The 16,212-nt window shown below is 34.0% G+C and overlaps 1 protein-coding gene across 2 annotated transcripts in view; it reads left to right on the plus strand.

Moving 5' to 3' along the window:
* LOC140435584 (odorant receptor Or2-like) overlaps positions 1-16,212 on the plus strand; it is a 95,186-nt gene that overhangs the window by 76,031 nt on the left and 2,943 nt on the right. For both annotated transcript variants that reach the window (XM_072524331.1, XM_072524330.1), the window contains one exon: positions 6,589-6,747. In XM_072524331.1, coding sequence (XP_072380432.1) covers positions 6,589-6,747 — 159 coding nt within the window. The remainder of the gene's footprint in view (positions 1-6,588; positions 6,748-16,212) is intronic.

Raw genomic sequence — 16,212 nt, forward strand, 5'->3', positions numbered from 1 at the left:
TTGGCAATGGTATTGTTTACAAGAACTAGTCGTCTTGCTGTTGCTGAACCTTTCTTTTTTGTCCAAGCTTACTATCAGCGTTGGTAGTTTGTAAAGCGGAGCATTCAAATTCCAGTATTTAGTCCAACTTGTGGTCAAACCTCCAAATTTGGATTAAGTGGGGTACCGTACGTTGGCTTGGTGGATTGTTGGAAATTTGGTTGTACAAGTCATAATATCTAGAGCACTGGCGACAGAGTAGGGACATGAATGGAGAGGTCGGAATTCGGATCAAAACTTTCCTCAGTCACCGCTTGACCTTGGATACCTACTGCATGCCTTCCGTAATGAACAGTGAAGAATTTTCTAAATTTATTAATATTTACAACGATAGTTTTTGTTTTTGAGATACGTAGTGCTCTATATGCGAACAAAATGCGCGAAAAAAAACCAAACAACACCTGCTAAATGTGATGTTGAAGTACGAAAATACTGCCAGCATAGCGTTTTGAGGTATTTTTTGATATTATCCTCCTTAAGGAAAAAGAAACAGTCTGCAAAAGGAAATGTGGCGCTTCATAAGAGGTCAAAGAACGGAGGTAAAGTTACTAATAGAACCAAAACACATAATAAAGAATACGTGGATTGACTAAAAAAGCTTCATGGAGAGGAAAAAAACGACGTTAGAACCGAAAATACCAGAAATTACCACAAATGAAAAACTTAATACAAATGTACAGGAAGTTCGCAGAATACTTGAAAACCCGAAGAACAGAAAAGCAACAGGTAAAGACGGGATACCAAACGAATTACTGAAAGATTGTGGAGCAGCAATGACAGCACAATTCCTCCTCCTCCTAAGTGCCTTCTCTGTTGAGGAAGGCGATCAATATGGCAAATTTTTTCTGTTCTGGGGTTGATGAATTAATTCGTTTCCTCTTGTGTTGGTCCAATCTCTGATGTTTTGTAGTCAAGATTTTTTCTTTCGTCCCATGTCTCTTTACCTTCAATCTTGCCTTTTAATATTACCTGGAGCTGCTCAAATTCCCTACGGCGCATTATGTGTCATAGATATGACGTCTTTCTAATTTTGATAGTATTGACCAGATGAGGGCGTGTTTTCATTGCTCTCAGTACTTCTTCATTCGTAGTTCTGCTGGTCCAGCTTATTTTTAGCATTCGGAGGTACATCCACATTTCAAATGAATTTAATTTGTTGACGTCATACTGTTTAAATGTCCAGGTCTCATGGCCATATAGTAATAGAGACTAAACATAACACAGTATAATTAAAAACATTAATTAATAAAATTATAAAACACAAATAAATAAAAAAAAATGAAGAGAACTAACGAACTAATTCTACTTTTCAAAAAAGGAGATAAAAAACAGCCAGAAAAATATAGAGGTTCAAGCTTGTAAAATACTACGCTAAACTTACAACTAAAATTTTACTAAATGCTAATAAATCAGAGGATAAGATTTTGCAGATAAACAACAGGGAACAGTGTAAGACTCAAAGATGTAATCCGTCTTCTGTATAATAGAGAAATTACCCTAAATATTATAAAAACTATCGAAAACATCTACCAAAAGAACAAAATGGAAGTTAGAATAGATGGACAACTTACAGAACCTATAGAAATAGGCAGCGGAATAAGACGAGGGGATTCATTGAGCCCCATGCTCTTTAATTTGATTATGGATGAAATCATCAAAAGCATTAACAAAGAGGATACAGAATGGAAAACAAAGAAATAAAAATATTCTGTTACGCAGACGCCGCAATATTGAAATAGCTCACGAAATAGCTTACAATATGTTCCTTGCCCTTTTTATTTTTCGTTAGTTAAATAAAAACCCTTCCTCTTAACAAAGAAGTTAGTTTCTATTGTCGAACAACCCAGCTTACTTTCTAAAAAACGCTGAGATGTTGGTCTTCTATGAAATAATCTTTCCTGTCGAGAGAAAGTAGAACATATAGAAATAAGACCACACCAGTCAATTAAGTACCATTTTCGCGGGGCACTCTTGACTCCCACTCTTTTTTTATCCCTAGCTGGTCTGAATATCAAAAATCGAGTTTATTTTCGGGGTTCCGGTTGCATGGGGTTGTATTCATCAAACGGCGGTAAGTGTAATTTCAATTCACCATTATCTGTCTATCTTCATACAGTGTTTCCTACATTAAATATTTTCTCTTTTGTCATACAGACGTCTTCAAATTGGATGACACTCAAATCTGTTTGCCGCTTTCTTTCTCCATTTATTTAGTTTAGTCTATTCTATTCCAGTCTAGTCTATTGTAAGGATTGATCTGATGTATTACCTGTACCTACATTAATTTGATGATTGATGTGCTGATTAATCCATAGTAATTCGTTACCTTAATTAAATCATCTACGCTGTTGGAGACGTACTAATACACCTGTCGCGGATACAACCTGTCAAGTGTCTTTATCGACGACCATTCTATGAAATAACGCCATTACCTGTGACTACCTGTCGCCGACTGTAAGTACAATACCAATTCTGCAATTGTGATTTACCGAGGTTTTTATGATTCAAAACTTATCTTTGCTATGGTGCAACCTAAATCGTTAGAAATTTATTTATGATTCCAGTTCAGCGCCTTTAATTTATTTATGGATTATTTATTTTGAATCCAGCCGAATAAACTAATAATAGCATGGCCTGCAATGCCAGCAATGACCTGCAAAGAGAACCCCGACCAAGCCACCTCTACCAGACTGAAGTCCGAGCCTAGTACCGTTCTCTGAGTAACCTCTACTCTGTCATTAAACAAGGTACAGATTTAGTTCGAGTCCTTGTTTAAAACGAACCGGTAGTTTGGCAATTATAGCAAAATAATTACCACAGTATGCACTTAGCGACCTCTAACGAGGAAAGATAAAGTGAATATTGATAGCGATTAAAGTAAACTGTATAACCATATTGTTTTCTCTTCTTCCTTAAGTTCCATCCTCTATCGAAGGTTGGAAATCATCATGGCTATGGGGATCCTGTTGAGTATCGCTTTAAATAGTTCTGCATTACTGCATTCAAATCATTTCCTCAAGTTCTTAAGCCACGATATTCTTCGTCTTTCCACATTTCGCTTTCCTCGAATTTTGACTTGCATAATGAGCTGCAATAATGAATATTTTTACCCTCTCATAACATGGCCTAAGTACTCAAGTTTTCTTCTTTTTTTATTCAATATTATTTAAGCTTAATTTCGTATTCTTCTAGTAACTTCTGCGTTTGACATTTTTTAGTCCATGATATTTGTAGGATTCTTCTATAACACCAAAATTCAAAGGCGGTCTACTTATTCAGATGCACTTGTTTTAATTTTTATGCTTCCAAGCCATAAAGAAGAGTAGTTAATACGTAACAGCGAAGCATTCTTCGGCGTAGTCCTAACCTTATATCTGCACAACAAAGAAACTTTCTTCAAGAAACCTTACTTCAAAGAAAGTACATGTCCTGATTCATATCCATGCATCTCTGGGACAGCACATTCAAGCCGAACAAAGCATCTCATGTGCTGATGCCATTTCTAAAGCCAAATTGTGTGTCACTAATTTCATCAAGAGTTTTAACAATTGTGCTGTGTATTATTTTGTGTTTTTGATAGCATAGATGACTTTTTCCCGTAATATTGGTGGTCCGGTATCCTTTATGGTTTCTAATAATATTTCTTCTCTTTTTTATCATTAAGTAGCCTTTGGATGTAATTGGTCCAATGACACAATCTTTTCTTTATATTAGTAATATATCCTTAATGTGTCCTTAATCATTTTTTAAGATACACATTCTTGTGCTTTTTCTAAAACCTGTCATTATTTCTTTGATTTTTTTGGGTAAATTAAAGCTATCGTTCTTTTGTTCATGTATCATGTTTTTCTGAATTTCTTTGTATTTCTTCATGTCTTTTGGTTTATGTTTTCTTCGTTTTTCCATAAATTTAAGAATGTCTTCTGACATCCAAGGTTTTGTTTTCTCCCCAAGTGGTTTGAGGATTTCTTTTATAACTGACACTGTTGCATGTTGAGTTTTTCCCCATTTTTGGTCAATAGTTAGAGTTTCAGAATTATTTTCTTTGACTTTCCTTAATTTCTCATTTATTTTAAATTTCGTTTCCGCATATGTGCTGTCTTCTTTTATTCGCCTTATATCCATGATTTTCTTGGAGCTAGGGTGCTTTACAATATATAGTTTCACTCTTATCGACGAAACAACCGGATTGTGATCGGAGGATATGTCCGCTCCTGGATAAGTTTTGAATGATATAGAATTTCTATATCTTCTGTTGACGATAATATAATCTATTTGATTTCTGACTATTTTGTTGTTACTGTCAGTTGGTGACTCCATGTGTATAATCTACGTTTAAGAAGTTTGAACAAGGTATTTGCAATCATGAGTTTCTTATTAATATATAAATCAACCAGCCGATCGCCACGTTCATTCCTCACTCCGAGTCCATATCGCCCCACAGAATTCTCCACGTCTCCTTGGCACACTTTAGTGTTTAAATCTCCCAATTTAATATTTACATCGTGTGTCTTTTAGTCATACTTACATTCGGATTATGTAAAGGAATACAATTGGTGTATAACAGTAGTAGCGGTCTAAGGAAGCCAGTTTTCATAGGACAAATAATAACACATAATCAACAATTATTGTTGCTGTTGGTAATGAGAATAAATTTAATGTCATTATTACAACGATATAAACTTCAAAAATTACCAAAAATAGCTTTTTTCATTAAATTATAGATTTTCCGCACACTTTGTTCTACTTTAATGGCGTGATTCACGTAGTTGTTCCACTTTGTTGAAGTAACCTGATTATAACCTTCACGGATTAAGTTACTTTCTTCAGCATCTTTAAAGTTAAACTTTTTGTTTCACTCCATGCCAGTTTAATTGGATTTAATTCGCAGTCATATGGGGGTAGTCGTAACAATTTAACATTGTTCTGTTTTTCAATATCAATGCTACTAAAGCTGTGTTAAATACTCACCAAAGATTTGTCAATATAAACTATGTTGTAATTCTCTTCGCGGCAGCTGCAAATTTGATAAAAATATTGTTGGCGCCAGCATATAATCTTAAGTTTTTCTATTAAGATTGAGTTCCTACTTTTTTTTGCAAACACAAATCCCATATTCTTCATCAATTTATAGAGCATTTTTCTTAAAAAATGGGGTAAATTCTCATCCTTATTTTCTGGAACTACAACAGTAGACAACGTAGAAGGTATGTTATTCAATGTTATGAATGTTCTCAGTGTTTCCGCCTACTTACAACCAGCAACACTGAGTTCCAAGTTTCCATAAGATTTACATAGCCCTATGCTGCTGCTACTGCAAAGTAATTGCGAAACGCGCTATAGAACACGCCTGTTGTACCGGCAGTCCCAAAGCGACTGGGTATTCTCAAGGAAAATAAATATATGGCTGCCTTCAGTCTCTGCGCACTTGTCGTGTCAACCAGACCTACCCCCAAGGTTTTTCAAAACACCCCAACTATAGCAGACCAGCGAACCCAGACGGAGTCCCAAAAATACACAAAGAAATGTACTTGAAATGTTGAAATTTCCTTTTAGATATAGTACAACCTTTAGCATACTATACTACTAACAACAAAATAAAGTTTGAAATTATTAGCAAAAAGTAAAAATTTGACATGCTTAAATATTAAAGGTATATCATTAATGAATAGGTTAAACAGTAAAGGTCCCAAATGAGACCCTTGAGGGACACTAGAGGAAACAGATATAACACATATACTCAGATAACCAGCAACCCATTTGAATAAGAAGGATACATTTAAAGTATATGAAATAAAAGATTATGTTTCACCTTATCAAAGGCCTTTAAAACATCAGTATATATGGTATCCACGTGAACCTCTTTTTAAAAGCTGAAACAATGTTACATTGGTATATGATCATATTAGCCAAGGTGAATTTTCTACTCCTGAATTCATGTTGTTGGGTAATCAAGAGAGAATTACAATACCTAGTCAATGGTTTAAACAGAAGGAACTTAAACAACTTAAGAATAGAAGACAGCATAACCACAGGTCGGTAATTCTTCACAGCCTCTCTGCATCATTTCTTACAAATAGGCGTAAAGAAGCTATTTTCCAAATTTGTTGAAATAAAAAATAATAAACATACACATACATAAATATTCGTTCCCCTTCTTCTGTTAGTTGTCGAGGGAGCTGATTCCAGCTTCTGATGAATGTTCTTCATTATTTTCCGTTTTTTGCCATTTGTGTTACTTCTTGTAATGATTTGGCCTTATTTTGTTAATAAAAAACAATACTGAACACAAATAGTGTGAATACATCTTTTTAGAAAATAACTGGGAACACTATTCTGACCAGAGTTTATTATCTTTCAATGACAAAATTCCATCATACGTTTCCGAAAAAAAAAACAATAAAGGTTATATCCAACACTTACGCGCAAATGACAACCCATGTGTCCTTTATGGAACTGTAGCTTCCTTTTCCCCACCTTTAACATATGCTAGCAATTTTCGCTGTTTTTTAACAGTCTGTCTTATAGTAGTAATATTTTAAATTTTAGGCAGAAAAGATGGAAGATTTTGTATATTCTAGCAACTGGTATGAACATTCCGTTGATATTAAAAAACCATTCATAAATATGGTTACCTGTATTAGTCGCAGACCAGTAACTTTAAACGCTGGAAATTTACTTGATTTCAATTTTAGAAGTGCTCACGAGGTAAGTGTAGCATAGATTTTTACGTCATTTATCTCCTTTACAGTAAGCATGTTTCTTTATAGAACCACCTAACATTAACTTTATAATATTATTCTCTATTCATAAAGTAGTTTAAGAGATTAAGTAAGTAATAGATTTAACTATCTTATACAGGAAGTGTTCATAGTCGAATCATACGAGCTCGGTGTTTGTTAAAAGAGAAGACCGTCTCATCAATTATTTAAGAATATAACTTAATCGTAACTAATTCATAATATATACTACCTCTTTACATGTATTTCACAATATGATAAGTAAAATGCTCCCAGATGCTACTGTCTCTTGATACTAGCCCAGGTGCTATTTTCTGATCACAAATATTTCATCTTTTAAAGAACGGAGGTAAAGGAACTAATAGAACCAAAACACATACAAAAGGATACGTGGATTGACAACCTAAAAAAGTTATATGCAGAGGAAGAACACACGTCACTAGAACCGGAAACACCAGAAATTACCACAAATAAAGAACTTAATGAACTGAAGAACTTATTATAAATGTACAGGAAGTTCGCAAAATACTTGAAAACCTAAAGAACAGAAAAGCAGCAGGTAAAGCCGGGATACCAAACGAGTTACTGAAATATTGTGGAGCAGCAATGACAGAACAATTAACAACATTAATTAATAAAATTATAAAGCACAACAAAATACCGAATAAATGGAGAACGAGCGAACTAATTCTACTATCCAAAAAAGAAGATAAATGACACCCAGAAAACTACAGAGGTATAAACTTGTTAAATACTACGCTAAAACTTACAACTAAAATTTTACAAGTGCTAATAAATCAGAGGATACGTTTATCAGATGAACAACAGGGTTTTTGGTAGTGGAAGATCATATATAGATGCAATATTCGTTATAAAGCAAATTACTGAAAAATCAGCAAATTATTAATTGCAAAAAGCAAATTACTGAACAAAGCGGCTTTCGTACCGGGAGATTCTGCCTTGATAATGTATTTATCCTACGACAAATAATTAAAAAGCGTGTCGAAAGAAGTAGAGAGACCCATTTGGTATTTATAGACCTTGAGAAAGCATATGATAGTGTCCCGTTAAAGAAAATGTTTGAGGTCCTCGAAAGATCCGGATTGGATTCGACGTATATCCGAACGATATATAAATTGTACGAAAATGCAGTTAGTTGTGTAAAAATTGGAACCAGAACCTCAAATAAATTTAAAGTCACTAAAGGCCTAAAGCAAGGATGCTGTTTGTCACCGGCACTCTTTAAAATATACGTCCAAGAAACATTGAGGAATTTGAGAAATAAATGTAGATTTTCAGATCAAGGTGCACAATTGCAGATGATCAGGTGGTGGTTGCAACCGATGAGGAAGATATAAATTATATGAATCGAAAATAATTTGAGAAATATGCCAAATGGAGGCTTACTGTAAACATAAGCAAAACAGGATATTTAAAAATTGGAGGAAATACCACAGATCTGAGGCTTGAAAACGCAGTCATAAAAGGCTGCAACCAGTATAAATATCTAGCAAGCATCATATCAGCAGATGGCAGAGTTAAGATAGATGTACAAAACCGAATAACCCAAGGGAAAAAATGCATACGAATACTGAATTCATTACTGTGGTCTAATAAAATAAAGATGCATACCAAACTTCGCGTATACAGAGCAATTGTAGAACCAATTACCACATATGGTGCTGAATGTTGGACGATGACAAAGAATGAACGAGAAAAAGTAGACGTTGTGGAAATGGATTATCTTAGAAGGTCATGTCGGGTATCGAGAATGGAAAGAATCAGAAATGAGGAAATACGAAACCGTACAGAAATTAGAGATGCTCTTTCAGATAGAATACAAGGAAGGCAATTACAATGGTATGGTCACGTGATGAGAATGGAGGAGGAGCGGTGGCCAAAGAAAGCCTTAATGTATGTTCCGCCAGAAAGAAGGAAAAGGGGAAGACCACCAAATTCCTGGAGAAGAGAAATTACAAAAACAATGCAATCTAGAGGCTTAGAAGAGGGAGATTGGAGAGATAGGAAAAGATGAAGGCTGAAATGTGGGAAGCGGCAATCGCCGTAGGACCCCCGTTATATGATGATGATGACTGAAAAATCACTAGAGTATAATAGACCAGCATTCTGTGTTTGTTTGACCTAAAGAAAGCGTTTGACAGAGTAAGACTCAAAGATGTTATCCATCTTCTGTATAATAGAGAAGTTCCCCCAAATATTATAAAAACTATCGATAACATCTACCAAAACAACAAAATGGAAGTCAGAATAGATGGACAACTTACAGAACCTATAGAAATAGGCAGCGGAATAAGACAAGGGGATTCATTGAGCCCCATGTTCTTCAATTTGATCATGGATGAAATTATCAAATACGTTAACAAAGGAAGAGATACAGAATGTGAAACAAAGAAATCCAAATACTGTTACGCAGACGACGCAATACTGATAGCCCAAGATGAAGATATTCTGCAAAGACTGGTCCACAGATTTAACATAAGAGCAAAAATATTTAATATAACTATCTTATCTCAGAAAACTAAAACACTAGTAGTCAGCAAAGAACAATAGTAGTCAGTAATGGAAATAAAATACCTGTGAATTACACTGTCTAGCTATGGAGATTTAGACAAAGAAGTGAGAGATCAAGTACAAAAAGCAAATAGACTGGCAGGATGCTTTAATACCACTATACGGCGAAACAGACACAGACACTGAGATGAAGTCTAGAATTTATAAAGCCACTGTAAGACCAATAATGACATACGCCTCAGAAACAAGACAAAAACGTTGAAAACATTTTAATTTGCATTTATCCATAAATGGCGGTAACAACTTTTTAGTTCCAATAACTTTTTTTAGAAGAGGAAGATACATGGGATTCTCCTAAATTACGTAGGCGCTTCTGTCCATCACTAATTATTAAAATGTTCAGTTATTTACAAAAAAGTAGATGAATATACGAGAAAAAAATAATTTCTTTAAATATTTCAACAATGACGATAAATAGTAACTCTATTTTTTTAAAAACAATGACACATGTGGAAAAAAACAAAAACGTAAAATATATTTTATCAAATACTTCAGGAATAATTACATAACTCAAAATATGACTATATTTTATTAAAAATGTAATAAGAGACCTACTCACCTTTTCAAGAAAAACGACATAAATCTAAATATCTCATTTTTCCGCCGAAACGCCGAAAGATACTAGGACTCTTCTTAAAATACAACGGTTTTCTTGATAAAAATCCATACGACGTCAGAACCCAACTGAAAAGTGTCAGTCTTCCGGAATAAAAGTATTCATTTTACCACCAAAGGAATAATGACACTGAAGTTGATAGTAGATATCTATGTGACATTTTTCCTGGTAAAAGTATAGGGAGTATATTTGGAGTCGATTTAACAAGATAACTGGAATTCTGCATTTTTTGAGTTATGTCACTTTTCTTCCGGATGAGCGATATATTCTTAAGCGGCATAACAAAAATCATAGAAATAAAAAATGAGAAAAAAGTCACCGTCCGAGACAGAAAGGGAATAAGCGAGGCCATTGAAAAATTCTACACTAAATTATACTCGGTAAAACACAACCACAACGTAAAAACGAATAAATGTCTGGGAGAGGATAAAATTACAGTTGAAATGTTGAAAATTGGTGGCAGAAAAATGGAACAGGTATTAAATATTTTATTTAATAAAGTATAAAGATAAAGGGAAGATTCCTTAAAAATGGTACAACTCCGAAGCCAATCTACTATTCAAGAAAGGAGATAAAGCAAACATTGAGAATTACCGACCAATATCCTTGCTATTACATCTGTATGAATAACTAACTAAAATCATAACCAACTACCTAACACCTAAGCTTGATTTCTTTCAGCTTATCGAGCAGGCTGAATTGAGAAAACATTTTAGTACCATAGACCACTTGCACACGGTAAGAACACTGATAGAAAAATGCACCGAGTATAATGTTCCAATTTATTTGGCGTTCGTCGATTTCCATAAAGCATTCGATTCCATCGAATTATAGGCAGTACTTGAATCTCTAGTAAATGCACCTATAGATTCAAGATACACCAACATCATTAAAAACATATATAAAAATGCCCCCATGCAATAAAGCTGGACGAAACAAGGAGCCACCATCTCTCCCAAACGATTTATCCTTGCTTTAGAAGACATTTTTAAGAAACTAGAATGGAACAATAAGGGTATCAACGTCGACAGATACTTAAACCACTTAAGATTCGCAGATGACATAGTTTTAATAGCCGATAACATCCAAGAACTAAATGATATGTTACAACAATTAAATGTAGTTTCAGGAGCGGTAGGCTTAAAAATGAACTACAGTAAAACAAAAATACTGAGCCGAGACCAGACAAATATAACAATACAAAATCATACCATAGAAAATGTTGAATATTCTGTATATCTATGTCATGTCATCAAACTAGGAAAACCAAATCAAGATGCTGAAATTAAAAGAAGAACACAACTGGCATGGGGCGCTTTCGGCAAACTAGCATATATCTTGAAAAATACCTCCATTCCTGTAAACTTAAAGAAAAAAGTGTATAACACATGCATACTACCAGTTTGTACCTACGGCTTGGAGACAGTAGCCCTTACCAAAAAATCTGATATTATTAGTTATCTAATTAAAATTAGAAACAACGCAAAGAACAATAAACGAATCATGCTTGGAATATCACTGAGAGACAAGATTAGAAACACCGAGATAAGACGTAGATTGAAGATTAGGGATATTGTGGAAGAAATTACCAAAGTGAAATGGCGCTGGGCAGGTCACGTATCCCGATATAATGATAACAGGTGGACACAAAGAATTCTAGAATGGAGACCAAGGACGACAACAAGAAGCATAAGAAGACCTTAAAAAGATGGGTAGATGACATAAGAGCAGTGGCAGGCAAACAGTGGATTAGAATGACGCAATTGGGAGAGACCTACATTCAGGAGTGGATGGAAAACGGTCGACAAAGAGAGAGAGACATATATATTTATATATATTTATATATATATATATATATATATATATATACGTTCAAATTATCGGGTAAAGTGGTCTGTAATAAAAATCTTTCTTTTTTCTAAATTACTCAATATTTCGCCATTTATTTAAAAGCTTCCTCAGGAGTAAACTAAAAACAATTTGAACATTAAAAAATGGCGTACAAATACATTTTAAAACACTCACAGAATTTTTTTTTAAGTATTAAAGCAACTTCCAAGGAAAGCTATAATAAAATTAACATATCTTATAAACGCTTCCTTTAGGCTGAGGTACGTACCAAAGTTATGGAAGGTGGCAGAAATTATAATGACACTAAAACCAGGAAAACCTCCACAAAAAGCTTCTTCATATAGGCTTATTTCACTATTACCTGTCTTATACCTGTCTTATTACCTAAATTATACGAAAAATTACTCTTGAAGAGACAAAACCGATTATAGAGGAGAAAAATCTAATTCCTAATCATCAGTTTGAGTTTAGAGCAAGCCACTCAACGATAGATCAGGTGCATAGAATAACAGATATAGTAGAAAAAGCTCTAGAAGAAGGAAAAGTCTGTTCCGCAATTTTCCTCGATGTAAGGCAGGCTTTTGACAAAGTGTGGCATGACGTATTATATCATAAAATGAGATGCTACTTCTTCTTCTTCTTCATGTGCCTTGTCCGTTCCGAACGTTGGCAATCAACATGGCTATTCTGACTTTGTTTACGGCAGATCTGAATAGTTCAGCAGATGACAATCCGAACCATTGCCGCAAGTTTTGGAGCCACGAGTGTCTTCTCCTCCCTGGACCTCTTCTGCTGTCTATTTTCCCTTGAATGATCAGTTGTAGTACTCTATATTTATTATGTCTCATAACGTGACCCAAGTATTCCAACTTTCTTTTCTTTATACTTATTCCTACCTCTCTCTCTTTACCTATCCGGCGTAGTACCTCTTCGTTGGTCACGTGCTCAGTCCAGAATATACGTAATATACGTCGGTAAGCCCACATTTCGAAGGCCTCTACTTTTTTCATCATTGTTGCGGTCATTGTCCACGCCTCCATTCCATATAACAAAACCGGGAATACATAACATTTCAGAAGTCGAATTTTGAGAGGTAGGGTGAGGCTTTTAGAGGTGAAAATTTGCTTCATGCTAGTGAACGATGCTCTTGCCTTTTCTACTCTTATACGTATTTCAGAGAGATAGCTACTTACCAAAACAATATTCTGAACTACTAGAATCATATATATTTGACAGATACTTTCGAATTAAATATGAGGAAGCATATTCAGAATTAAGAGAAGTTAAAACTAGAGTTCCACAAGGAAGTGTCCTGGGGCAAGTGCTATAGCAACTATATTTGCATTTGTCGACATTTTCAGACGACACATGCATTTTAACAGTCGGACAAAACCACAAGGATGCAGCAATCATGCTACAGAACTCTGTTGAACAAATTAACATCTGGACCAGGCGATGGCGTATCAAATTAAATGAAACAAAAACTGTTCATGTCAATGTTACTAACAAAAAACAACATATTACAGTTAGTATAAATAGAAACCAAATAATTTATGCAAATATTGCAAAATATTTGGGTATGACATTAGATTCCAAGCTACGTTGGAAAGCAGCACATATTAAGAAAAAAAATAAAGAATTAGAAATTAAGTATAGAAAGATGTACTGGTTGATGGGGAACAAATCCACTCTGTCTACTTATAACAAATTGTTATTGTATAAGCAAGTCCTTAAACCGATATGGACATATGGGATACAGCTACGGGTACGCTCCCCATTCACCTTCTAGCGAAAGAATATATATGTATATATATATATATATATATATATATATATATACATATATATTCTTTCGCTATCTACGTGAATGGTTCGGGTGTAGTTCGATTGAACTTTTTAGGCGCGCTGCTAACAAAGTCGCAGTGGCCATGATGATTTCCAATCTCCGATAGGAGTGGCACAAGAAGAAGAAGAATATATATATATATATATATATATATATACTTCTTTGGGGTATGGCTAAAACCAGTTTGGTGATTAACTTTATTTTAAATGTGAAATTTTCGGTGATAGGATGTCACCTTTATCAGCACCTAAATGGAACACTTATTTAGTACAACTGATAGAAGTGGTGGCTAAAACTTACATTGAAAATGTTCAGCTAGTCCTTGTAGTAAACATTGTCATAAAACCATTTTTAAAATTTTAAATAAAAACATTACAACATACAAGGGTATTATATATATATATATATATATATATATATATATATATATATATATATATATATATATACATTTCTTAAAACATACTAAAAATTAAATAAAAAACTACATTAGACAATGAAGTTGTTGATCTTGATCTTCAACAGGTAATAATTGAAACCATAGTAATAAGTTTTGACTGAAAGAAAAAGAAAATCAAATAATATAATGTCAAATGTTAAGTAATTCTGTTAATTTTATGGTACAATCCTCACAAGGGTAAGCCTGTTGTAAGATACAACAATTTTATTGTCTAATGGAATTTTTTGTTTTAATTTTTAGTATGTTTTGAGAAAGAAAGTGTACTTTATGGCCCGCACGCATGTGTTCTATATGGTTTTCTGGCCTCCAGTGCTGTAATTTTTCATATTCCTTGTCGTAGGCATCTGTCGACTTATGTGGTAGTAACTTTTGCGTTGCTTCTTCTGCTTTTTTAAAATTTGGTTATGGATTTCAAAAACATCTGCATTTTCACGGATTTAGTTTGACAGCATTTCCGTAGCGTAGCAACATAACACGGACGATATATGTGTATTAGTAAATATATTGTCAAAATGAAATCAAATTTTCGGATTTTTTAGAACATATTTATTTGTAGATGTAATAACGAACCAGTATGACATAAAAGTTTGTATGCACCGCGGATATTAATAGATGTATATGTCCTCGGGCGACTTACAAACCCTCGGGCCAGAGGCCCTCTGGGCATAAACATCTGGTAACATCGTCGCCGTCTGGGCATAAACATCTGGTAACATCGTCGCAGTCTGAGCATAAACATCTAATTTATATCCTTAGTACATAAATAATCATATATTATACTAATAATACTGAAATCAGAGAGCGTATGGGCATAGACATTCACGTCCTGGAAACTATAGAATGCAAAAGGCTGAAATGGTATGGCCATGTAGAAAGAATGAATGATCAACGATGGCCAAAGAGAATGTTACAGTGGATCCCCACCAACCGCAGGAAAAAGGGAAGACCAAGAAGATCGTGGAGACAAGAAGTAAAAGGTGCAATGGAAGATAGGGGTCTATAAGTAGATGACTGGAACGATCGCAAGCGTTGGAAGCTAGGTTGCGAGAAACATCGACAGCTGTAATAAACTCGTTATATATATATATATATATATATATATATATATATATATATATATATATATATATATATATATATATATATATATATATATATATATATATTAATGTGATATTAAAAGTCAGAGATGCGCCAAGCAATTAATTAGCTGATTAATTAATTAATTAAACTTATTTAAATGATGCAATTATGATTTTATCACACTATTTAATTCTCTTATCTCAGGGTTATATTCGTGCTTCAATATCTATACTTTACATATGATAGGTAAGGTCTGAGGAATACCGTAATAATAAACATATATGATACAAAATTATATATTGAAATAAAATTCACACTCAAATATCTTAAACAAAAAATATCTCATACAATGATTATCAAAATTTTGTTCTACGTACATGAACCTTCAAACATTAATGTTATATACTACATAAATTAAAATCTCAAATCAAAATTGTTGTTCTATATCTCCTGATAAATATTTCTATCCTTTCTGAAGCAATAAGAAGAAAAAACTAAAAAAATATTGACGAATGGAAAATAATTATCTCTCTGATGATGAGTTGTCCAAATCTTTGTTCCTTGTAGCCTACACTATCGATTCTTAGCAGTTCCCTAGTTAATCAGCAATCTTACAACAAATTATTGCGAGCCTCTCGTCTTCAATGATTTCCTTCAGATGCACGTGTCGTTCAACAGATGCCAGTCTCTTCTCCTCTCGATAAACTGAATCTCTCGTTCCGGCCTGAACAGTGACTCTTGGAATATATAAATAGAAAAGTATGACTTACAATATTTTACTGGATCAGCTTCCGTCAGGATACACTTAGTCCACGAAAACTCACAAACATTCACTTCTAATGCTTGATATCACTTGGGAACCGCCAAAGAACAACGACTGTTTGCCTTGCACCCTTGGAAAACAACTCATGATCTTTCTTTCCTCTAAAATCTAGCTAAACTCTCATTCATCTCTCTCTCCCACTTTTTTCCACTCTTTGCCAAT

The sequence above is a fragment of the Diabrotica undecimpunctata genome, chromosome 3 (genome assembly GCF_040954645.1).
Source record: "Diabrotica undecimpunctata isolate CICGRU chromosome 3, icDiaUnde3, whole genome shotgun sequence".
In the NCBI taxonomy this organism is placed as follows: domain Eukaryota; kingdom Metazoa; phylum Arthropoda; class Insecta; order Coleoptera; family Chrysomelidae; genus Diabrotica; species Diabrotica undecimpunctata.